This window comes from Octopus bimaculoides, chromosome 10 (assembly GCF_046866305.1).
Source record: "Octopus bimaculoides isolate indiv1 chromosome 10, ASM4686630v1, whole genome shotgun sequence".
NCBI classification, from domain to species: Eukaryota; Metazoa; Mollusca; class Cephalopoda; order Octopoda; family Octopodidae; genus Octopus; species Octopus bimaculoides.
The window spans coordinates 85073108-85098107 of NC_142937.1; the positions used below are offsets into that span (position 1 = coordinate 85073108).

The 25000-nt window shown below is 36.2% G+C and overlaps 1 protein-coding gene across 2 annotated transcripts in view; it reads right to left on the minus strand.

The window, feature by feature from the left end:
* Nucleotides 1-17781, minus strand: part of LOC106882741 (adhesion G protein-coupled receptor G6) — a 55061-nt gene extending 37280 nt beyond the window's left edge. The window contains exons 1-3 of one of the 2 annotated variants that reach the window (XM_089358911.1): nt 17145-17781; nt 13739-13805; nt 2584-2956 (exon numbers count right to left, since the gene is read on the minus strand). In XM_089358911.1, the coding sequence (XP_089215037.1) occupies nt 2584-2810 (227 nt within the window). In that variant the 5' untranslated portion in view covers nt 2811-2956; nt 13739-13805; nt 17145-17781. Of the gene's footprint in view, nt 1-2583; nt 2957-7115; nt 8477-13738; nt 13806-17144 lie in introns of those variants that run through there. The other variant, XM_089358912.1, reaches the window with a different exon arrangement.
* Between the last annotated feature and the right edge of the window lie 7219 nt (nt 17782-25000).

Genomic DNA, 25000 nt, shown 5'->3' on the forward strand with positions numbered 1-25000 from the left:
AGAGAAAAGAAATTGTGTACGGTTGTGGAAATTAGCCGCCCAGTGGATGTTAACATAAAGCTGAAGATCAGTGAAAAAGAGAATACCTATGCTGAACTAGTTCAAGTTTATACCTATAATTATTGGGGCCCTGGGATATGTAACACACTGCCCTAAATACCAGTCTTTACGTACATGCATGCATACATACATACGTACATACATGCATGCATGCATATATGCACACATACATACATACATACTCTTACTCTTTTACTCTTTTCAGCCATTTAACTGCGGCCTTTAGTCGAGCAAATAGACCCCAGGGCTTATTCTTTGTAAGCCTAGTACTTATTCTATCGGTCACTTTTGACGTAAACACACCACCATCGGTTGTCAAACGATGCTGGGGTGACAAACACAGACACACATACATACATACACACACACACACGCACACACACACACACGCACGCACACATGACAGGCTTCTTTCAGTTCCCGTCTACCAAATCCACTCACAAGGCTTTGGTCGGCTCGAGGCTATAGTAGAAGACACTTACGCCCAAGGTGCCACGAACCCAGAACCATGTCGTTGGTAAGCGAGCTACTTACCACACAGCCACTCCTGCGCCTATGTATATATGTCAGTATATTGATAGATGTATACAGTTATATATACGACGAGCATCCTGCGGTCAAGATATTAGTCGGCTCGGAGCTATTGTAGAAGATGTTTATCCAAAGTGTGGGACTGAACCTAAAAGAACGTGATTGCAACGCAGCCATAGATTTGGTTCACTTTGATTTCTACCACGTTTGAAACCGTTTCATTCCACTTATGTTGCTATCCTCGTTTGGAAATGTCATAAACAGAACTATTTTTAATGTTGAAATACACAGACTTGGAGTCAAGACAGAAAGAAGTCAATTTTTAGTGGTTGTTTATGCAAAGTTTATTGATGTCAACACTCAGCTAGGACATGAAACAGTTTTAATTACCAATAAATCATTTCGTGAAAAACATTTTAGATACAATAATACAAACAGTAAACTATTAGAGTGAATGCGCTTGTTCATAAATCTTACGTTCGCTTTACACTTTGGTCGCATAGCTGTGTTAAATGTATTATATAGCTTCAGGATCGTATAGACAGTGGAGGCAATGGAAGCAGATTCCATCCGGCTATTACTGGTTTGTCTTCATAACATACTGATGCACAGATTTCTTTTATTTATCTATTCATTTGTTTATTTATTTATTTATTTATTGGCTAGTAAATGTTAAACAAATAGAGGAATCGATTTCCCCATGTGTAAACTCCCACAAAACTTGAGCTTGTGTACATAGTATAACTAGCCGTCATTCTCGAGCGTGAAGATCGTGGCTTGATAGCATGTACCACACTTTTCGATAATTATTTTAGGTGCCTATACAGTCGTAATCATACATAGATGCCCTTTCGACAGACATCTCACCCTTGAAACAGCGGAACATTCATGATGTGACAGCTGGACGAGAGAGAGAGAAAGAGAGAGTTGCACCAGGATTTGGTTGATATTCAATCACAACTGAGTAAATTGGAGAAAGGTGAAATGAAATGTCTTATCTAGCCATTGAACCCACAGTATTTTGTTCATGAACCGAACATCCTAACCACTACGTGATATGCCTTCACTCTGTCTAGTTTAAAGGAGTCTATACAACACACATTTGCTGCAAAATAAAAAGCACCAAATATATTGCTTATTGATATAAAAGTATATAGAAATGTGTAAGCTTGTTACACACTTTGAAAGAAGAGTGAAATCAATTTAATCGACGCCAGGAATTTGCATGTATCACGTCCTTGCGTTGCTTTTTTTTTCTTTTTAGACTAATTATATATATATATATATATATATATATATATATATATATATATAATATTAGGGACAAAATCCAAAATTACAGGTAAAAACTCAATTAAAATCAATTTATAAAAAATTAAAATTAAATTGAGCTTTATAGATTAAAATATATATAATATATATAGTTTTAGGGAAAAGAAACAAGTTTCAAGAACTCATCGATGAAAATCCACTATCACATATAGAAAAATTAATAATTAAAGGCATAATAAATAAGTATAATATAAAACAAAGTAAATATCATAAGATAAAGATAATAGAATGACTACACGTGTTTCATAACTAATTTTCATATAGAAAGGAAATTTAAATCGATTAAAATCAATTAAGATTATCGAAAATAAATTAGCTGTATTTTTGAATAGAATTTATTTTCGATAATTTCAATTGATTTTAATTATTAATTTTTCTATATGTGATAGTGGATTTTCATCGATGAGTTCTTGAAACTTGGTTATTTTCCCTAAAACTATATATTTTATATATATATATATATATATATATATATATATATATATATATTTTATATATATATATATATATATATATATATATATATATATATCGAGAGAGAGAGAGAGAGAGAGAGAGAGAGAGAGAGAGAGAGAGAGAGAGAGAGAGAGAGATAAAGAAAGAGAGAAAATGGAACTGACTACAGTCAGAGATTGTATGCAAACGTAGCTTTATACTCACAAATGCGTCACTGTTCCAGGGATACCTTTCGGTACTGACGTCAAATTCGTATCTTCGCAGTTGATATCTTTATGATTGTATCTACATTTGCAGAAAGATTCACAGAGTGGATATATCGCTGAAGATATTGAATCCATTAAAACCGTATGTATCAAAAATATCAAACATAGTTTAAATATAGTTTCTTTCGATTCGAAATGACATGGTAACAGGTTTAGACAGACCATATTTGCAGAATATCTTAACTTCGTGCATAGAACTGAAGTTTGAAGAATGAATATTCACACAGGAATTATATTAACGTCTCCTCCTTTCTTTTCACACACTCCCAAGTCGCTGGTGTACATGTGATCATACTTCCGATGAAATTAATCTGTGAAAATAAAAATAATAAAAAATAAATATATAATTATTGGAAACTTAAATTTTTTTGCTTCTTTATTTTGAGTGTATGAATTTTAATAATTTGGTAGACGGAAACTGGAAGAAGCCCGTCGTATATATGTATATTAACCTCATGAAGGAGTGGTTTCATCCAAGGAAATACTGGTTCAGTACCTAGCATTTTTGGAGAATGAATTTCCTTAAAATAATAGGCATATATAAAAACATATAGTTTATATTCATTTAAAAGAAAATGGAGATTGGAAGTTAATATTTGTTTGTTATTAACAGCAAATTGGTCATCTTCACGTACAGCCGATGCTGTATGTATGTATGTGATGTATGTGTGTGTGTGTTTGTGTGTCTGTGTTTGTCCCCCTAGTATTGCTTGACTACCGATGCTGGTGTGTTTATGTCCCCGTAACCAAGCGGTTCGGCAAAATAGACCGATTCAATAAGTACTAGGCTTACAAGGAATAAATCCCGGGGTCGATTTGCTCGACTAAAGGCGGTGCTCCAGCATGGCCACATTCAAATGACTGAAACAAGTAAAAGAGTAAAAGAGTATAAACACATACATATATGTAAACAAAAATACTCTGTTGTTGATGTTGAAATTCCAATGAAAGAACCTTGAATCTAGGTTAGAAACCGGCTCTTTCTCTATTGGCAAGAAATCTTCAAATAAAACTGAACAATGTCATACATACATGCATACATGCATACATGCAAATATATACGCACTATAGTAGAAAACACCTACCAAAGATGCCACGTAGTGGGACTGAACCTAGAACCATGTGGTTGGAAAGCAAGCTTCTTACCACATAGCCACAGCTGCGCCTATGCATACAGTTGATGGATGCAATGTGTATTTGGACGTTTATTGGGTGGAAAACAGCGAAAAAACCCCACAAAAATGCAAACAGGAAACAAAGCGTTTGGGAGAAAAAATGAGCTTTGTCCCAGCCTATGCATTGTGTCCTTATTACATAAATTTGTAGTAAAATCATATATACCATTAGTGACTAATGCATTGCAAATTCAGGAAAACTTGATTTTACAATAGAAGATAAAAGAAAAAGAGTTTCATTGTTTGTGATTTTTAATTTGTTTACTGTTAATCAGATGGAGGAGATCTGTGCAAATGTATTTCGCTGACTTTCTAAGATATATAAAATTGTTACAGTAGTTATTATGTTGGTTTGAGCCACTGTCAATCGATGAGTGCAGAAAATACGATGTAGCGAAGGAAAATCCAGAAGAAATGAGAGAATAAAGTGATTAAATGAGAGAACAAAGTGAATGAAGTTTGTGAGGAACCCATTGACCGAATTTGCTGAGCTTTGCGATGTCACACAGATATCGATGAATGGTTGAATTACCAAATCCAAGCTTCTCTACTGGTTCTTTAACAGTTACGACGGAATTTTGCTCCACTAGGGTTTGCAGTATGTCCTCGTCGAGCTCTACAGATCTTCCAGGACGAGGCTCGTGTTCTACGTTGTAGTTACTGGCTCAGAATTTCTGGAATTACCGTTGACACTGGCTTATGCTTATTGTCCAATCCCCATATACTGCATTGATATTCCTCGCACTTTCCGTTGCGTTGTTGCCTTTATTGAACTCATGAAAGAAAATGTGCCGAATATGCTCCTTTGTCACTTCCACTATAGCTTTGGAAAAATGATTGTTAAAAAAATCGAACTACACTCTTCAAAACTTGCACTAAGAATAAGGACAAGGTAAAATTACTACCTGCTTTTATAGCAAGTTGATGCAGATAGTTTATCCTGTCCCCCTCTGACTTTTAGTTCATGCAATTGAAAAAACCACATTATTTATGGGATGACTCAATATATGCATATCGTTGCTATTATGCAAATGAGTCGTCAGTCCAAAACGTTGCTTTTTCAGAAAACGAAAAAATAGTTTCAACATTTCATTACTTTTTACATTAGCAACAGTTTCCGCTTAACAAAAATACTTTGTTGGGTGCATAAAATCGTAACTCCATGCGTGTATGATATTTTCAGCCAGAAATATTTTTGCAAAACTGTCGTATGTTGGACTTACTACACTTTTGAAAAATGCTAAACTGTTCTATTACACTTTGATAATTTTCTTATCTTGGCATCGGAAACAGCTGGAGATACGATAGTTTGACCAAAAGAACCGGATATTGCAAGCAAAATTAAATATTGTAAAAAAAAAAGTCCATTTGGACATAAGACAGTTTAACATAATAGCAACGATATGTGTGTGTGTAGTGTATGTGTGTGTGTATGTATTTATGTATGTATGTATTATGTGCGTCTTTGTGTCTGTGTTTGTACCCCCCACCATCGCTTGACAACCAATGTTGGTGTCTTTACATCCCTGTGACCTAGCAATTCGGCAAAAGAGACCAACAGAATAAGCACTGGGCTTGCAAAAAATAAACCCTAGGGTCGATTTCTTCGACTAAAACTTTTTAAGGCAGTAATCCATCACGGCCGCTGTCAAATGACTGAAACAAGTAAAAGAATATGTATGTATGTATGTATGTATGTATGTACAAAGAGAGAAGGAGACAGAGAAGGAGCGGAGAGAGAGACAGAGGCAGAGATGGGCGAAACCGAGAGATTGAGAGAAAGGTATAAAATTCAGAATTTTCTCCCCGCCCCGCATACAACGCATTTGTTTTGGGCTTTGAAAATACTGTTGACTTTGTTCATTGTAGGAAGTTTACTTGATAGACCAGTTAAATGTAAGACGGAGTTAGTAAATATAATAATGTCCTTTGGTAAGTTTGATTTATAGGTTTCTTATGATGAATAGTGGAACCTCGAGCTGTATGGACAGAAAACATGTCTGAATATGCTATAAAACGAATGCCAACTGTTTTCCTCACAGCGTACTAAATTAACCCAATTAAAAGTAAATAAAATATAGGGGCGGAGATGGAGATAACAATGAGTAATGTTTACTGCATTTTTGGCTTGGAGAAAAAACTATTTTTTACAAATGTTCACTACCTTACAAAAACTGTATTTGCTTAACAAATGACCTTCCCTGCAAAAGGCAAATTTAGCTGGGGCAAAATGAGTAAGATAGAACAAGGTAAATTTGCCTTTTCATTTCTCTAGAATGAGATTTGAAAACGGACTCATACACACCGATATCCATCCTTGACCCATTTTTAAGTATCACAAAGATCTGAAATGCCGCAATGATTTAAAATATCTTGGTTAAATGAAAGAGGGGCGTGGAAAAATGGCATAAGATATGAAATTAATGAAACTCAACTGAATCTAAAAATTTAACACAAAATATCCTCTATATATGCTTCACCATCCGTTCGAATGACTCTCTTCCTGGTATATTTACGCACCATGCAGTTAAAGAGAAAACTTACTGAAATTAGTCATTATTCATTTGGTTCTAGTTTAAACATGATGTTTGAAAATTGAAAATGATCAAATTAGACACTAGTGTGGAGAAAAAATTGACTTGGAATCTATCATAGAAAGGAATTTTGATTGTTAAGCACCAAAAATTATCCAGATATTCTATTAGCAACCTCAATTACAATCGGGTCAAAGCTGAGGAAAATATATTTTTAAAAAAGACATAAAGACGGACGAAATGCAGCTAAGCATTTTCACCGACGTGCTGACAATAATGCCCGCTCACTGTATTTATGATAATTGAAATAGTGGTCTCGAACTCTTCGCACAAAGCTGGCAATTTCGGGGGAGACCTCTGTACTCAACTGATATTTAATTTATCGACCTCGAAAGGACAAAAGGCACATTCAACAGAATTTGAATTCAGAACGTAAAGACGGACGAAATGCCGCTAAGCTTTTTATCCGGCGTGCCAACGATTCTGCAGCTTGTTAACTTTATGAAAATTGTAATGGCAACTGAAAAGATATTACTTATATAATAAACAACAGTAGTAGGGAATAGTGGGAGAGAATTATGTACAATAAAGAGGAACTTAAAAGTGGGTAAGGGTCGGAGTAGCTTATTACGCCAAGAAATAGGACAAACTAGAACAAAAAGGCGTAAAAGGTGATTAAGGATAACAATAAAAATAATTAGACAAATAAATAAAATATATAAGTTAACTATAAAATGGAATTATATGAGTGGCATACGTACAAACTTACGCACAAGTACTTAGATGTCAAGGTTTCGGCCAGGATTGGTCCAGGATATGACTAACTTAATAACACCACTTGGAGAAGACATTTAATCATGCTTTCTGTTACAGTTATGGACAAGTTTCGAAGGTAATTGACCAACGGTCTGCTTGATCGATGCTTTTCTGTGAAGAACTTAGCCCATTCGACTGAACAGTTGTTTGCAGAGATAGATCCGGGTGTAAGTCGTTTATCTGGAATTTGTTGTAGGTGTACGTCCGGGAACCGTTTGAATGTTATAAGATCTTTTTCTTCCCTTATGCGTCTTGAAATGATGTTGAAGGGAGCTAAGATGCGAAAGTAACTGAACACCGAGCTGTGGATTTTACTGAAAAACGGTATGGAAGTGGAAATTGTCTTAATTATATAAGTGTGATCAACAGTAACTGTTGTCCATACTTATATAATTGAGTTTATTTGTTTTATCACTGTCCAATTTTTCCTGTCTTGGTTTGTGTTTGCTACCTTGGAATCCTCTGTTTAGTGGGTTAATCCACTACTCAGGAAGAAACTATTCTAAGAGTGCGTCCTGCCTTATCTTCGAAACGCCTAGTTTAGAATAGAGGCAGCTGATGAAGGAATGATTCCACAAGTGGCTTGTTTGTTTTCCTATGTGTTCGTTCCGTTGTCTGTAGTTCATTTGTCTAACGTCCTGTACCCGAATATGCATCTATATACACATGTAGATGTAGGTATGTACATATAATATATGTGTGTATACATGCATATGCTTATATATCTTTTGTATTATATATATATAACGACTAATGCTCTCAGAGGAATGGCGTTATATTTCTTAATTTGACTTCATTTATATAAAATTCGTGCGTTTAAAAAACTGACGCGTTCTTTCAATGTAGATAACAGTTATGCAAGAATAATTTGATCTCGGACACCAATTAGGCTCTTCAGTTTATTTCTTTATTAAAAGTAAATAATATTGCTTTATGCATATGACTCACTTCTTTAAAAAAGGTTTCTTAATGTCAGCTTCCGGTATCGACGTAGCAACGGCAAAATTTTCCATTTTCGTTTGCGAAATTTCTCTCTATTTCAATGTTTGCATTTCAAGTTTTAATTCGCTATTTGCAAACAACTACGATATATCACTGAAAGAAATATTTACTAAGTTCACAAATTTCGCTTGACTCTGCTTACTTCGTTAATTTCCATAAATAGCTTTTTTATTTATTTACTTGTATGTATTTGTAGTCAGTCACACACGCACATATGTGTTTTTGTATATACGTTTGTATACATTTATGTATGTGTGTGTGTGAGAGAGAGAGAGAGAGACAGAGAGAAGAGGTGTTTTGTAATGTATACGTACATACATAAATACATATAAATATATATTTTTGTATTTATGTATGTGTGTGAGAGAGAGTGGGGAGAGGGTAATGTCTAAGTGGCACTCACTCTCTCTTTCACACACACACGCACACATACATACAAAAAAGATGTATGCATATTTATGTATGTACGTATGCATGACAACACACCCCTTCACTCGCTCTCTCTTTTCCACTCTTTCTCACACACACACGTTCATTTCATCTGAAGTTTGACACTGTATATGTGTGTGTCCATGTGTGTGGGTGCGCACGCGCGCGGCGTTCCACAATCGCCTTCTATTTCAATCACTCTTGTGAAAATATTCACATAATTTTCCAGCTGAACTGAAGAACAGGATTTTTCTAGACTGATGTAATAATTATAATTCACATAAATGGTTGTGTGAAAGGGCAATTCTTGCTCAAAAAAAAAAAAAAAAAAAACTGAGACAGTAGCAAGGATTAATCATGAATTAATGAATAAGATTCCAAAAGTCATTAAGGAGTACATATTAGTTGGTTCAGTCCTTGATGAAAATCAAGCTGTCCATTATACAACAGAGTTCCTGAATTCTCTTGAGCTACCTGGAACTCCTCCACATAATTTTTTCTGAAGGTAGGAGTCCTAATAATACTTCTAACAAATTTAGATCCTCCTAAATTATGCAATGGGACAAGGTTGATTGTGAAGACATTATCACCTAATGTGATAGAAGCTACCATCATCAATGGATGTGCCTCTGAGGAAGAGGTTTTTATTCTAAGAATTTCAATCAAACCAATAGACATGCCATTTGAGTTCAAACGAACACAATTCCCAGTGTGACTTTGCTTCGCAATGTCTATTAATAAAGCTCAAGGTCAGACTTTGAAATCAACTGGCTTGGACTTAATTGAGCCTTGCTTTTCTCTTGGTCAACTTTATGTTGGTTGCTCCAGGGTTGGTAGTTGGCAAGACTTATTTGTCTATGCTCCAAACCAGGAAACAAAGAATGTCGTTTACCCAGAAGCTCTTACGTAATTTCCTTCAACATATGTGATACAATTTATCTCCCTTCATAAAAGTGGTAAATTTTGTATTTTCGTTTTTTTATATTATTATTATTTCATTATTTTTTTATGAATTGATTTTCCAATTGAAGAATAAATTGAATTTAGAATAATAAATTTCTATACAACATATTTTGCTTTTTTTTTTCTAATATATAAAGAACAATTTAATTCCCGACCAACGCCGAGTGCCTCTGCTAGTATATATATAAAAAAAGAAAAAGAAAACGGAGATTGAGAAGTTAATATTTGTTTATTATTAACAGCAAATTAATCACCATTCCTTACAGCTGTTTCAATTAATACTTAGTAAATATTAAGTAAATATCAAATTTATATGACCTAAGGATAATATCTTCAGAAGGAACGGAATATGCCCCGAAAAGGTAGCCGCAGCCGCAGCAACAAAAGTAGTAATATAAAAAGTATGTTATTGATAAAAAGGGACTGAATGTTGTATTTGAAGGACTAAAACAGCGCATTTTTAGCAAAGCGAGGGAAAATAAGAACATGTGATCCAAGAGTGAAGCAGTATAGGCAAAATAGATTATTCTAAATTAACTAAAATAAATTTTAATGGGGGTGGGGAAACACTAGAGTGTTATACCAGCAACAAAAGAAGTTGTGAGATGTGGAGTAAGGAAGAGCAGTATTATGCTGAGGTTAAGAGGTTGCAAACTTTGAAAAAAAAAGTCTGTCTGTTGTTCATAACAAGAAAAAATTAAAGTTGAAAAAGAAAATGGGTGATAAGAGGGAAAATGAGTAATCGGATCTGATGGTGTTCAGTTCGGACGGGATAAAGTAGCTGATTGGGAGCCATAAATGAATAACAGAACAACTTAATACATTTATGAACGGAAATGAAGTTCTTGAGAGGGTAACTATTGAACGAACACCACTATGTTCGAAGGATGCTTCAAACAGGAATACTGTAGATAATTAAACATCAATACCTTGCATCCCACTTGTGAGAGTAGCTACTCACAGGAATAATTGCTGATGACCTGTATATATTTCTTGATGAGAACGAAATTCTCTCTGCTGTACAGAAGGGTTGTATATGGAACTGTAAGAGAAGTTAAGACCAGCTACTCGTAGATAAGCTGTTTATCAAAAATTTTAAGTAGAAGACAAATTTAACAATGTCTAGGATACATTGCGGGAAGACCTGTGACATGATTACCACATTCGTGAATCATTGAATGTTTTAACATTCTAACGATTTTAAGGATGTTAGTTGAGATTGTGGCTTCGAAACAACAGGAAATTGGTATGAACACGAACCAGAAGCTGTGGCAGAAAATGAGAATAACAGGATCTTATAGGACTTTCTCATAAAGACTGACTATATTATTAAAGCAAGAAGAGTAGATATGGCCGTAGAGGACAAAATTAAGTGTAAGACCATAGACTTTGCAATTCTCGATGATAACAAAGTCGAGACTAAAGAAGTTGAAAAAAATTGAAAAATATCAGGATCTAGCCAGAGAGCTGAAGTGACTGTGGAAGACCAAGACAACAGTTATTCTTGTAGTCGTTGGTGCATTTGGCACAGCACCCAGAATGCTAGCTAAAAGACTGAAAGACTAGAATTAAAACAAACATTGTCGACCTGTAGAAAAGTATCGTCCTATATTCTGCAAGAATTCTAAGAGAGTTTCTTGAGATTTGAGGAAACTTGTTGTCACTAAACTTCAAGATAACATACCTGTAATTAAATTAGAATGTACCGGCTTAATAATAAAAATAATATTAGTGTTTATTTAATGACCTACCAATATATACATGCAGTAAGTTTCTTTGCCCTATATATCGGGAAGACACTCGGCAAGAAAGGAAAAAAAATTGAAAGAAGAATAACGCAATGATGATGATAATAATAATAATAATAATAATAATAATAATAATAATAATAATAATAATAATAATAATAATAATAATAATAATAATAATAATCATCATCATCATTATTATCATCATCATCATTATTATTATTATTATTATTATTATTATTATTATTACCGGAGCGAAAAGAAGAACCCGAGTATAGCATGGATAGACTACTGGAAAGTCTCACATAATTGAATACTCAAGGCCCTTGAAATATATAAGATCTCTCCTGTCATCTCCAAATTCTGCTAAGCATTTCGCCCGGCGTGCCAACGACTCTGCCAACTTTCTGCCTTCGCTCTAATAATAATAATAATAATAATAATAATAATAATAATAATAATAATAATAATAATAATAATAGCCCTCATGCAGTACCAGGCACTGGCTCTGATAGCTTCTCATCTAAATTGATTGGAAGTCTTATCGTGTACATTGTTTTTTGTCTTGGTATAAAAAGATGGGCTACAGCAAAATATTCTGCTTAATACCATAGATTTGCTTGTCAGTTGTTTGGCCTTAACCAGTTGAGCATGTCCTTTGGTGACTGACGATATGTGTATATCTGTTCACGAGCAGAAGTAGTGGGGGGGGGGGGAGCATCATAGCCATGTGTTGAGAGGAATTCTTTGGGGTTTGAATAATTCACTTTGGGAAACATGGGCGCTTCGTTCAACATCCTTAAGTAACTCTTATTCAGGGACCTTTTGAACGGGATGGGCTACTCGACAGGAAGAAAATTCGAACTGAGCCCCCACCTGTGGGGTCATGTGCTGTTTATTTTGATATGAGATCACCATGTCGCGCACATTTGTTTGTGATGCATGTGCCTGGTGTACCCTTATCTGACGGGTGGTTATAATGGGCATGCGGGGCTTCGTATATTTTACCCCAGTGACACTTTGAAGGCATGCTCTCTCACTCAACAACAACAATAACAATAATAATAATAATAATAATAATAATTTTTATTATAGGCACGAGGCCAAAAATTTGAAAGAGGGCCAGTCGATCACAGCGACCCCAGTTTGCAACTGGTGTTATTTTATCGATCTCGAAAGGGATCCGTCGACCTGGACGGAATTTGGACTCAGAACGTCGGAAGAAATACAACGAAGCATTTCACCAAACGCCTTGACGATTCAGCCAGTTCACCGTTCTGATAGTGTTCTAAGATCTCATTAATTTATCAAAGTACTACTTGAAGAACAAGAAGAGGATATTGGCAATCTCTGTAGAATCCACGCTGGAATATCGCTGTCATTTTCGTAAATTTATTTACGTTTGCCGATTTCGGTTGTTCAAATTTTTATTATTGTTTTCTAGAGGTGAACTGACATCCGACGTAGATGTCACTCTTCTTTTTTAATCTCGGAATGACTATCATGACCGTTTCAGACTCTTTTATTTTGCCTTTCCTTTTTTTTTTCTCTCTCTCTCTCTCATTATACTTAACCTTAAAATGACCAATTCAGATTTAGTGATAGGGGCAGGCATAAAAGACAAGATATTATTTCTCTCGTCCCTCCTAAACCTAGAATCGGCGGATATAGCAGTCCATAGGTAGACTCCTTTATAGAGATGACTGTTATAAAGCAGTCATCTCTCTGAGATGGATAAGAAAGTAACCACAGCAAATATGATGTCAACTACCACCACAATAACAATAGTAATAGCAGCATAAAGGCAGCACCAGCAACAAAATCAGCAATAAGGACAGCAACAACTTGAACAATGAAAACAACAGTTAATATCAACAATGACGAATCTTCAAAGAAAGACACGTCTTCTTTCCCCTGTGTTATTAACAACTGAACAGAACATACAATGGAGAAAAAAAATTGCAGGCTCAGTTCTGAAGCAAAAGGATGATGTCATTCTCCCTGGAATGATACGGGTTTCATCTCAAGAAACTTTGAGCACTAAAAAACACCAATTTTTACAAGTGTATAAATCGTATAGACGGGAATCAACAGTACTGAAATTAAGAAATGTCTGAAAAAATATGTGGCCAGAGAAAAACAAAATGGCTAGACGGAAGAAATCAAGAAACTCAAAAGATGCCAACAAATAGTTTCTTATATCAGGGAGAAAGTCCATCTCGCTAACAGAGCAAGGGATTTAATGCGTTCACACTTTCCAAATCGTACAAAAGAAGCTTTTGGTTGGAAATACCGTTCCTTGCAAAAGCAATTCCTATACGAGGAAGAACGTTTTAAAAGGTTTTGTGAACGAAAGAATTTTGGAAAGCTGGTGCAAGAGTATAGATAACAGATTAACACAAGACTAGGGTAAATAACTGACTCACCTTTAATGTTGCTTCTTCTTCTTCTCCTCCTCCTCCCCTCCACCTCCTCCTCCTCCTCCTCCTTTTCCTGGAATAGCAATAATAAGAATAGATAATATATCTTGTGTCAGTACAAAAGCAGGGTCACCTGCTAAACGATCACATTAAGGGATTGGATAAGAGGAGCTTAAAGTTTGTCATTTAAATGTTGTTTATAATCGGCAGATATTCTTGTTTTTGCTATCTTTCTTTCGCCTGCAGACACAAAATACACCCAAGACAAAGAATACTCTTTATACAGAAACATCTTCCATAACGGTTAGTGACATTCTGTTAAATAAAAGTAATTCTTTTTAAATAGTAATTCTTTTATTCTCTAACATGTTTCAGTCATTTGACTGCGGTCATGCTGAAGCACCGCCTTTGGAGGTTTTTAGTCGAAGAAATCGACTAAGTAACGGGAACGTAAGCGCACCAACACCGGTTTTCCAACGATGATGAGGATCAAACAGACACAAAGGCACACACTCACATATTATGTATATGTATGTATATATATATATATATATATATATATATATATATATATATATATATATATATATATGTATATATATATATATATATATATATATATATATATATATATATATATATATATATATATATATATATATATACGACGGGCTTCTTTCAGTTTCTGCCCACCAAATCCACTCACAAGGCATGCATTGGTCGGCCCGAGGCTATAGTAGAAGACACTTGACCAAGGTGCCTTGCAGTTGGACTGAACCCGGAACCATGTGGTTGGTAAGCAAGTTTCTTGCCACAAGCCATACCTGCGCCATAAGAACCATTAAAAAAGAATTCTTTATCGCGTGGCTGTGTGATAAGAATCTTGCTCCCTAATCACATGGTTCAAGGTTCAGTGCCACAGTTTGACACCTTGAGCAAATGTCTTCTGTTACAGCCTCGGGTCAACCAAAGCCATTGTTCACTGTTGATTACAGTTCCAATTGTTCCTTTGTGACAGGCCCCTTTAAGTTCAGAGTGCTGAATCATCTTTTCCTCCCAGGCATTGCAACTAGTCCTAACAACACCTTTCCACTTGTTCCGATCTAGAACATTTTCTCAATCACTTTTGTTCATATCTAGTTTCTTCGGACGTTCCTTCACACAGTCTTCATACCTTTATATAAAATCCGTGGGTAAGGCCGGAACAATGCGAAATTAACCCAAAGCAAATCACAAGAAAACAGGCATATGAATTAATGGTGACTTACCCTGCATTCAATATTTCGAGGTTGTGGTCCCTCTTCAAGAATTAGCCAATGCTGCAGATGTATATGCGTGTGAGTAGATCGAACGGAAATATGCCCCCGCTGCGGATGATAACAGGTAGCCCAAACCGTGCCAGTGCTTTACTCTCACACACGTACATCTGCAACATTCGCTAATTCCTGGGGAGCGTTACATTTGCAACATTCTTACGCTAGAAATACTAACCAAACTCCATCAAATGACAGCCTAGCTTGTTTTAAGGGGAAAAGAAAGAAATAAAGAAAAATTCACATTGGATGATGTATACACAGTCAGAAATATAATAAGTTGAACAGTTACACCTGAAATGCTATTGAAATTAGTCTATTCGATGAAGGCAGACATTGGAGACAAATTAACAACAATAGCAAAAAGAATACAAAATACAAAAAAAAATTATAACAAGGCGGTGCTCCAGCATAACCGCAATAAAAGATAAAAAAGACATCATTTTTTTTTTAATCATTTGTAAAGCAGATGTCGCTCTACAATGTCAAACCCAATCGTTTTTATGTCCAAAACCATAAGGCCCCACATTTTCAGAAGAGATAAGTTGAGAGATGGGGTGTGACTATATTCACGTCTTTTCTAAATAGATAAATTTGAAAACAACGAGTCAGTGATCACAGTTAGAAATGTTAAAAGTAATGGTTCTCAACCAAGGCTCATATGACCCCTGGGGGTCCATACAAAATGTTAAAATTTATCTGCAATAAATTGGTTATATTTCTATAATTCTTTTATTCTTTTATTCTTGGGGCTAATGCAGTTTCACACCTCTCCTTGAAAAATGCATTATTTTTTTTTTAAATATTTTTTCAGATTCCTGCGTTTTAGATGTCGGAGATTACGAATATGCAAAAAAAAGAATTTTTAAATTTCAACACCCTCCTCCCCCACACACAATTTAAGATCTTAAACTTTATCCGAATTTTCTTTTTAAAACCACTTTTTCCAAATTTAAAATGCCTACCTCAATCACCCTTTCTCCCCAAATTAAAATTTTTCAAATTTCACTGCCGCCTCCCCGGCGGACCCCACTCATAGTCACCCCCTCCACCCACACACACAGACGTACACACAAAAACAGACATTTCCGGTTTATTTATTTATTTATTTTTTTCAGCGGGTTCCTATATTTTCAATGACAGAGATTCCGAACATGCAAGAAACCACGTTTTCAAAATGTTAAATTCAATAAGCATATAGATATGTGTATAAATAGATAGATTAGATAGATAGATAGATAGATAGATAGATAGATAGATATGAATAAACGGACAGACAAATAAATAAACAAATAAGTAGACAGACAAATAAATAAACGGCTGAAAAAGTTTTACGATTATTTAAGGCAAACACAAGTAAAACGCAAATTATTTTCACTTTAATGTTTTTGTCTATATTTAATTTCGATTTGCACAAGTTTGTCAATTCGCTACAATCTCTTCAAAGTAAACAAAATCAAAATTTTTTAATTCGGGGTGAGGTGGAGGTGAAATCTAAAACAATTTTGTTTTTTCCGCTTATTCGTAATCACCGACATCTAAAACGTAAGAATCCGGAAAAATATTTTTCGGAAAAAATGCATTTTTCAAGGAGAGGTACGAAATTGCATTAGCCCTTCCCCCCAGGCTAGAAAAAGAAAATGCAAAAATATATAAACCTTCTCTAACGTGAAGCAAAGTATGTTGGTTAAACCAACTCAGAGTTTGGAATTCTATCAGAGACCGCTTATTTTGTTTTTCATTCATTGTTAAAACTAAGCACTGTGGTTATTGATCAGATTCAAGAGTTTCACAATAGTTTGAACTGCTAAAATTAACAACAGATTTCTTCTCAAATGATACACCTACTCATTCAGAAAATGACACAATGGATAAGATTTCGCATTACACTGAGCTTTTTGAAGAGACAGAATATTCACGGCAAGAATATTTTTGATCGTACGTTTGTTTGATCAGGGCTCACCTGTAGCTAAACCATAATAATAAATTTGACAAAAGGAGTTTATGCCATCTTTGTTACTTATTAAATATAGTTATTATTTTGTTGTTACTGTTAGTCTGTTGTTTTTGTTGTTGCAATTTGTTTCTAACCTACTTACTTTTCTCTGTAATCCGGTGAAAACCCGTATATTTTCAATTCCTTTACGGTAAAAATCCCAAACGAAAACTGAACAAAAGTAATATTCAAAGTTAAATGACTTCAGACGGCAGTGACGCCGTTCATGTGGTGACGGCTATGACGACAGCCGTTGTAGTAATTACACTGGAACTGGTTATTGTCATAGTGATGTTGTTGTTGCTATTGTTGGTGATAGTGGTGAAGTAGTAGTAGTAGTAGTAGTAGTAGTAGTAGTAGCGGCGGCGGCGGTGGTGATGGTGGTGATCGCAGTGATGGTAGTAGTAGTAGTAGTAGTAGTAGTAGTAGTAGTGGTGGTGGTGGTGGTGGTGGTGGTGGTGGTGGTGGTGTTTTTGGCAATGTTATTGCGGTAGTAGAAGAGGGCGATACCGGTAGCGGTGGTGTGGGTGTTTGGTATTTGTATGGGTGTTAAGTGTTGATATTGATGACAAGAGTGGTAGTATTAGAGATTCAAGTGGTGGTGGTGGTGGTAGTTGTGATACGGGTGCCTCATGGAACAACAGTGGTGAGAATATTAATAAGAGTAGTAGTGGTAGAAGTACAGATAATTGCAGTCGTGGCGGAGGCGCTGGTAGATGCGACGGCGGTGTATAATGTACAGGGTGAAAATTACAAAGAGCGGATTGTTAAATAATATAAAACCGTGATGTGACCAATGCGATCGTGATGAAAGAACGACGGTGGTGACTTAGATAGCGGTGGCGGGGTCAGCGATGGTGATGGTGGTGGTGGTGGTGGAAGGAATTCTTATTGTGGTCAGTGGTGTTGGTGGAGGTAAGTGTAGTGTTGCTTGTAACGATGGTGCTGTTTGGCCCAAGGTCAGTCCAACATCTATGAATAATACCTGTTTTCCGCCGAGGTCGACTTTACCTTTCATCCTTTCGGGGTCGATAAATTAAGTACCAGTTGCGTACTGAAGTCGATCTAATCGACTGACCCCCCTCCCTGTTTTTTTTTTTTTTGTTCTTTTTTTTGTTGTATATTTCACCCTAGAGAGTCAGGTGCGCATTATTCGTAGCAGAGTGGTTAGCACGCCGGGCGAAATACTTAGCGGTATTCCGCCCGTCGCTACGTGCTGAGGTCAAATCCTGCCGAAATCGACTTCGCCTTTCATCCTTTCGGGGTCGATAAATTAAGTACCAGTGAAATTCTGGGGGTCAATGTAATCGACTAATCTCTTCCCCCAAAACTGCAGGCCTCGTGCCTATAATAGAAAGGATTATTAGTAGCATTGTAACACACCCCACTCCTACCCGCTTCGGACAAATCAAGGCACTGGGTCCTATGAGCTGGCAGAATCGTTAGCACGCCGGGCAAAATGCTTAACAGCATTTCGGCCACCGTTTCGTTATGAGTTCAAATTCCGCCGAGGTCGATCTTGCCTTTCATCCTTTCGGGGTCGATTAAATAAGTACCAGTTACGCACTGGGGATCGATGTAATTGACTGAATCCCTTTGTCTATCCTTGTCAATCCCCTCTATGTTTAGCCGCCGGTGGGCAATAAAGAAATAAATATTTATTTATTGATAGCAAGCCACAGAATACCTAGATCACAATTGTCCCCTAGACTCGTGAAGCTTCAGCATAGCTGCTCATTGTACCCATGCATTAAGACATCATTGTCTACTACCTACAACCGTGGATGAAGATAAATGACCTTCTTTATTGAAGACAGAAGGGTGTTATTTGAAGGAGATTTGGTTGTTATTTCTGATAGGTGGAGCGTCCACGCAAATAAATTCCTTATTAAGTGTTCAGCGTCAGTTGAGGTGGTGTGGTGGTACTCACGGCACGTTTGCAATTGTAAGGATGACGTTGGGTCTGCACCTGGGGTTATGGTGTTGCAGCTGTTGTAAACTCTAGTTTCATCTCTGAATGAATAGACCTTTGTTGGGCCATGAGGTGGCCATCCATTTCTCTAGCCCAAGGGTTTTCAAACTGTGGTCCGCGGACCACAGGGGGGTCCGCAAGGACAAGACAGGGGTCCGTGGACAGCAAATACTTTTTATGGGCAATTTGATTTTATATATGGTTTTTAATCGAAATCTTTTAATTGACAATAAACCTATTTGTTAAATACTGTTAAATAAATAAATGTAAAAATGTTATTTTAAGCAAATATTTATGTATAAATTTCATAAGCGTTTATAAGGTAAAGCCTGAAATATAAAGGGGTCCGCAAGTCAAAAAGTTTGAAAACCCCTGCTCTAGCCTATATAAAACTACGCACTTTGTTACACTAAAATAGTATTTCAAGACTTGAGGGAAGATTTGCCTGCTATCTCTAGTAGGTCAAACAACTACGTAGAAATTCCCTGACGTGTGTATAGTGGTCGAGGGCTGCGGTGGTGGTGGTGGTGGTGGTGATACAAATTATGATGGTAACGGTATGTCTTATAGCTATAGAAACATCAGTGGTGGTGATCGTGGTGGTGACAATGTCAATGTAGTGGGACGATGGTGAGGAATAAGTGTTGATAATATCAGTCACGACGGTAATAATGGTGGTGATGGTGGTGGTAATGGTGGTATGGTGAAAGTATGTATTTAGTAGCATTAATGTATTTTATGAGTAGTGTATGTCTGTGGGTGATTATTCTGGTGACAAAGAAAAAAAGGTCGGGGACAAAATAGCAATATAAACCGGTCCGTCGGGCAGAGTTGTTCAGATGACAGAATCTGTGTATTCAGTAAGTTCGATGTATGAGTGTGTTTATGTATGTGACCTTTTGTTTGTTTGTTTGTTTGTTTGTTGCTTTTTTGGCTATTGCGTATGTGTGTGTGCGTGTATGTGTGCGCGCGTGTGAGTGTTTATGTGCGTGTAACTGAGTGAAAAGTTTCTTTTTACAAATTATCATTATCAACTAAGCATTAAACTTTATACACATATATACACATAAACCGCTATAAAATCATTTAAAATATTTATATACCTTCTTTCCACACCACCTTTTCAAGCGCCTACTTAACTGTTAATTTTTAATGCAGGAAACGGCCTTGACTATTTTACCCCAGTTCTTCTGTATAGTAACATACACGGGGAACACGGCCTCCTCGGCAAATGCATTGTACCTACAAATAATTAAAGACATTAGGAAGTCTTGGTCTTGGATTTCGTCTGTGTATTCCCCTACATTGTCCTCTCATTGAGTCATTGCCAATTTAATTATAAACAAATTTATTTCATTTCTGGTTGCTTTGACCAGACTTAATTGCTACTTTAAAACATCAGTGAGATTTTTTCGGAATCTGTCTCTACTACCATCAGTTTGCCATAATGGATGATTGAATCTTGTCTGTTGCTGCCGCACATTTAAATTTTTTCTTTTTGTAAATCTTGTTCCAGTTATTTTTTCAAATTTGATGTACCGATTTAGTTTTGTATGCTAATTATGAAACTGAAATTCATTTTTGCCATAAATTAATAAATAAGAAGTTAATAGCTTTTAAAGTTTGCAAATTTGTGGTAATCCTAGCCAAATCGAAAGCTACAGACACACTAAGACTTGTCAGTGAACCATTTCTTCCAGCCAGTGGCGTTTGAGACGTTTGGAGGGGCTTAAATTTCTCAAATGCAATACGTGCAAGTGTTTCAAAGACTACAAGTACACTATACATGGACATCGACAACAGTAGAAAACAATAACCAGCCTACAGTATTTTTCACACAATATATCATAACAGCAAGGCGGCGAGCTGACAGAAACGTTAGCACGCCGGGCGAAATGCTTAGCGGTATTTCGTCTGTCTGTGAATTATTGTGAATACTGCTGTGTCACTATGAAAACTGTGTGAATTACTGTAAGTTGTCTCTGTGAATAATTGTGGTTTTTGTGGAGTTTATTGTAACGTTTCACGCGAGCCGCTGCATTTTTCCCCCCACCTGTGGCGAGTGGTAGTGTTTCCAGTATGGAGAGCTACGCCAGGGCCGCTGCGGCGAAGAAGCCAGTGCCGCTGGAAACCAAGTTAATCAAGTTGGATATAAAGGAGGTGAACAGAAGCAAGAATGTGATAGAAGTAGAGGGAGACTCATACAAATTGTTCCCCCCAAAAGAGACCAAGGAAGATAAAATTCTGAGGACAGTTGTGTATCGTACACAGGCTGTCGAAACTTGTAAAATTGAAATGGTAACGGAAGAGGGAATCGAGGAGTGCCTGGGTGAAATTGTGAATGAATCCATGTACATCAACAGAGGAAGAAAGTTCGGTACGGTTGAGATGAGGTTTGCTACCATAGAAAAGGCAACCAAGCATGCGACCACCATTTTAAAAACACCAAAAATAGCATTACTACCAAGTTATAGAGAGAGAAGAAGTGTGAGAATAAGAATTCCGAGAGTGCCACCAGAAATTAAACCGAAGTGGTTGGTTGCAACAGTTCTGGCTGCAACCAAGGAGGATCCGGAATTGGGTCCAGTGGCGGAAACAAAACTGCGCAACTGGTGGGGATTCGAATTCGAAATGTGGCTTTTTGCCACATTCGAGGACATAGAAAGAATTCCCTACCAGATTGAAGTGGCGGACGAGAGGACATTAATTGTCGTAGTCGAGGGAAGAAAACCAAATTGTTACATATGCGGGGAAAGAGGCCATATGAAGACCAAATGCCCTCTATATGAGTTTACACATCCGCAGCAAGAGAAAACACAAGCAGAGGAGGAAAACATTGTAGACCACACTGAGGAAAAGAAAGAGCGACAGAAATATGAAACAGAGAAAACAAAGGAGAAGAACGAAAATGGAGCTTCTAACCCTAAAAAGGGAAAGAAAAATAAGTCAAAGGAACGGTCAACAGAAAGCAAAAAAGAGATAGGAAAGCCAGAAACTAACAATGTACAAGAAGAGGAGGAGAGAACGGATAAAGATGTCAAGGGGGTTTTGATAAAGTACGAGAAAAGCGAGCAGATGGAGAGAAAAATCGCAAAGTTAGAGGAAATAATGAGTGAAGATGCCAGAGAAATGTGCTGAGAAATGCATTTTGATACATGAGGAAAACTACTGGGAGTACATAAAATAATTTGATGAGAATGTAAGAACGCAACGGATTTGGTTGGTGGAGACTCCACCACCGCCTAGAACTGATTATTTACAATTGATAGAGACGGAAGTAACAGTGATTAATGGGAGAAAAATAACGAGAATATTTCAATTTTTTTAGTTGCAAAACCGTTAAAGTAAAAGTGAAAAACTGGATAAATGTAACCACCCAACTTCGGGGGTCGAGTGGACATTGCGCCTCATTTTTTCATTCTTGCATATAATCCTTTTATTTTAATTTTTCTTCTACTATTATCATTCGTTTTTGTAATTTTTAATTCCCCAATTTTATGTTTGTTGCGTTTTGTACTGTCTTCATGTTTTGTGATGTCCTATAAAACCTCTTTGTATAGCTTTTTTTTAGGTAATAAAGAAATCGGTATTTCGTCTGTCTTTACGTTCTGAGTTCAAATTCTGCCGAGGTCAACTTTGCCTTCCATCCTTTCGGGATCGATAAATTAAGTACCAGTTACGTACTAAGTCGATCTAATCGACTGCATCCCCCTCCAAATTTCGGGCCTTGTGCCTAAAGTAGAAAAGAATATATCATAACAGTTTTCACTCAACTTACTTCTCTCAGTGCTTATACTGGTGTCTATACAGTGGCCTGCAATAACTTTAAAGCTGGAGTAATAAAATGTGTAGTTAATTTAACCAGTATGGAAACATCCAAAATAAATGAAAGTTTGTTTCTGTATTTTGTGCGACTTTCTGTAGCTATTGTCAAGCCTAGACAGAATATAATCAAAGATTTTAATATTAATTTATGTTGCATTAACTGTGAAGTGTCCTTTGGTCAGAAAATTCTGATAATACTGTTAATAGTTCTATCAGCAGACTGAGCATTGCTAGTTAAACACTTCAAACATAAGCTCAGTGTCTGTGCTTAGAGTAGATTCATGGCCGACTTATTTGTGAATGACATTTTACTAACAGTTACTGTATAAGTTCACATTGCTGATTCTTTATGTAGATGCTTTGTTCTGAACAAGAACAGAAACGTCACTTTATGCCGTTAGTACAACAATGCAAGTTAGATATTCAGAACAAGAATTAAGTCCTTTATATATTTTCGATTAACATACATGAATTAAACACTCTAATCTAGAGTCAGTTCATGCGACCGGTTTCCCACAGTGCTTTGAAAAATTCATTAGTGGACTCTGAGAAAATGCTCCCATCACCCAGTTCGTCGTACATAAGGCTTTCATTTATGAAAGACTTCGTTAAAGAGAGGCATGAAATAAAACTGGATTCAAACATTTCAGAAATAACTTTCTCAGAATCAGCGACGCCAAAAGTAAAGAAGACATTTCCAGAAGGTTCTCTTTCCAAATTAGAAATGTTAAGAAGTGAGAAATTTGAAGGAGACTTAAATGGAGTTTACCTAGACGAGGTGTCGGGACCAAAATTATTCTTAAATAATTACCGTGCAATAAGGTGCATTATGTAATTAAAAATTCATTTCTAGGACTCTCATTTTATTCCGGAAAATATAAATTCGCTTAATGATGAACATTTCATCAATGTTTCCATCATAGAAAAACGCTACAAAAGCAATTGGAACCCCAATATGGCTAGTTTCTAACAACTTTTGAACCCTTAAAAGTTACACACCTGAGGCAAAGTTGAGCAGAAGATCAAACCATGCTATGTTTTAACCGCTGGAATGTTTTCGATTCCTTTTTCAATAAATACATAAAAATGTAGACCTTTAAAATTTAATTTGCAGGCCATTCAAAATGTTGAGATAGTAAAGAATTGTTATAAAATTATTTAGATTAAGCACAAAAAAAAAAATAAACAAAAATACTAAACGAATCAAATATTTTCATCCTTAGGACACAAATTAACAGATGCATTCGAAAAGCATCTGCTCCGGGCGACCCTTTTATGGGGAGCGGCACTTTTGGGTGTGCTGGGTGTGGAGATTCTAAAGCTGCTTCGAGCTGCACACACTCTAGCTACGCCACTGGAGTTCATATCTTGTTAGTTAAGAGGAGCTGAATCTGTTGAAGTTGCTGCAGGAGTAGCCGAGGGCGGATGAAGTATAGCATTGTGTCAGTGGTTGTAGGTTGTTCATTTCTTGTAAATGGAGATCTAGAACGCGTGTATAGTTGCTGCGCTTATCTGAATGCGAGCAGTAACGTAGAGTGGAATGCAGCTGTGCCTTTTAGAGGATCAGAATGTAGAACTGAAATAGCTTCTTTCCTTGATGAGAATACTTAAGTGTTATAAATATATGATGATCATCATTATAAATCATCAGGAAATGTGACCTGAAATTTGTAAAGTTTGGAAAATTTTTACTTGTAAAACATTTAAAAGTTATGTAACAATGGAATGTTAACCTGAATATTGTAAAATTAGTGAAACATAACTCAATTCCTTGCACCTCTGTCGTCCTACAATGCCCAGTCATAGTGGATACAGGACTAATTAATTTTACTTTACTGTCAAGTTTTATCTTACATCATGCAGTTTGTTTATATAATATCTATTAATTTCGTTGTTTTTGAATGCTTCCAAACATTTATGTGCACTCCACCCAATGTCAAAAATTAATGTTCTTCGGTTTATTTTCGTTTTCTTTTTTATTATCTTTTTTATTTATTTTTTTTTTTTTGGTTTGTATCTATAAACTCTTTTTGTAAATGTATTCGGACAAGTTATGATAATTAAGATGTTCACTAACTTGATTCAAATTATTGCGACAGAATGAATTACTTCAAAGTTTCCTGGGACTAGTGGTGATTAAGGTTTTATGAGAGTTTGCTTCT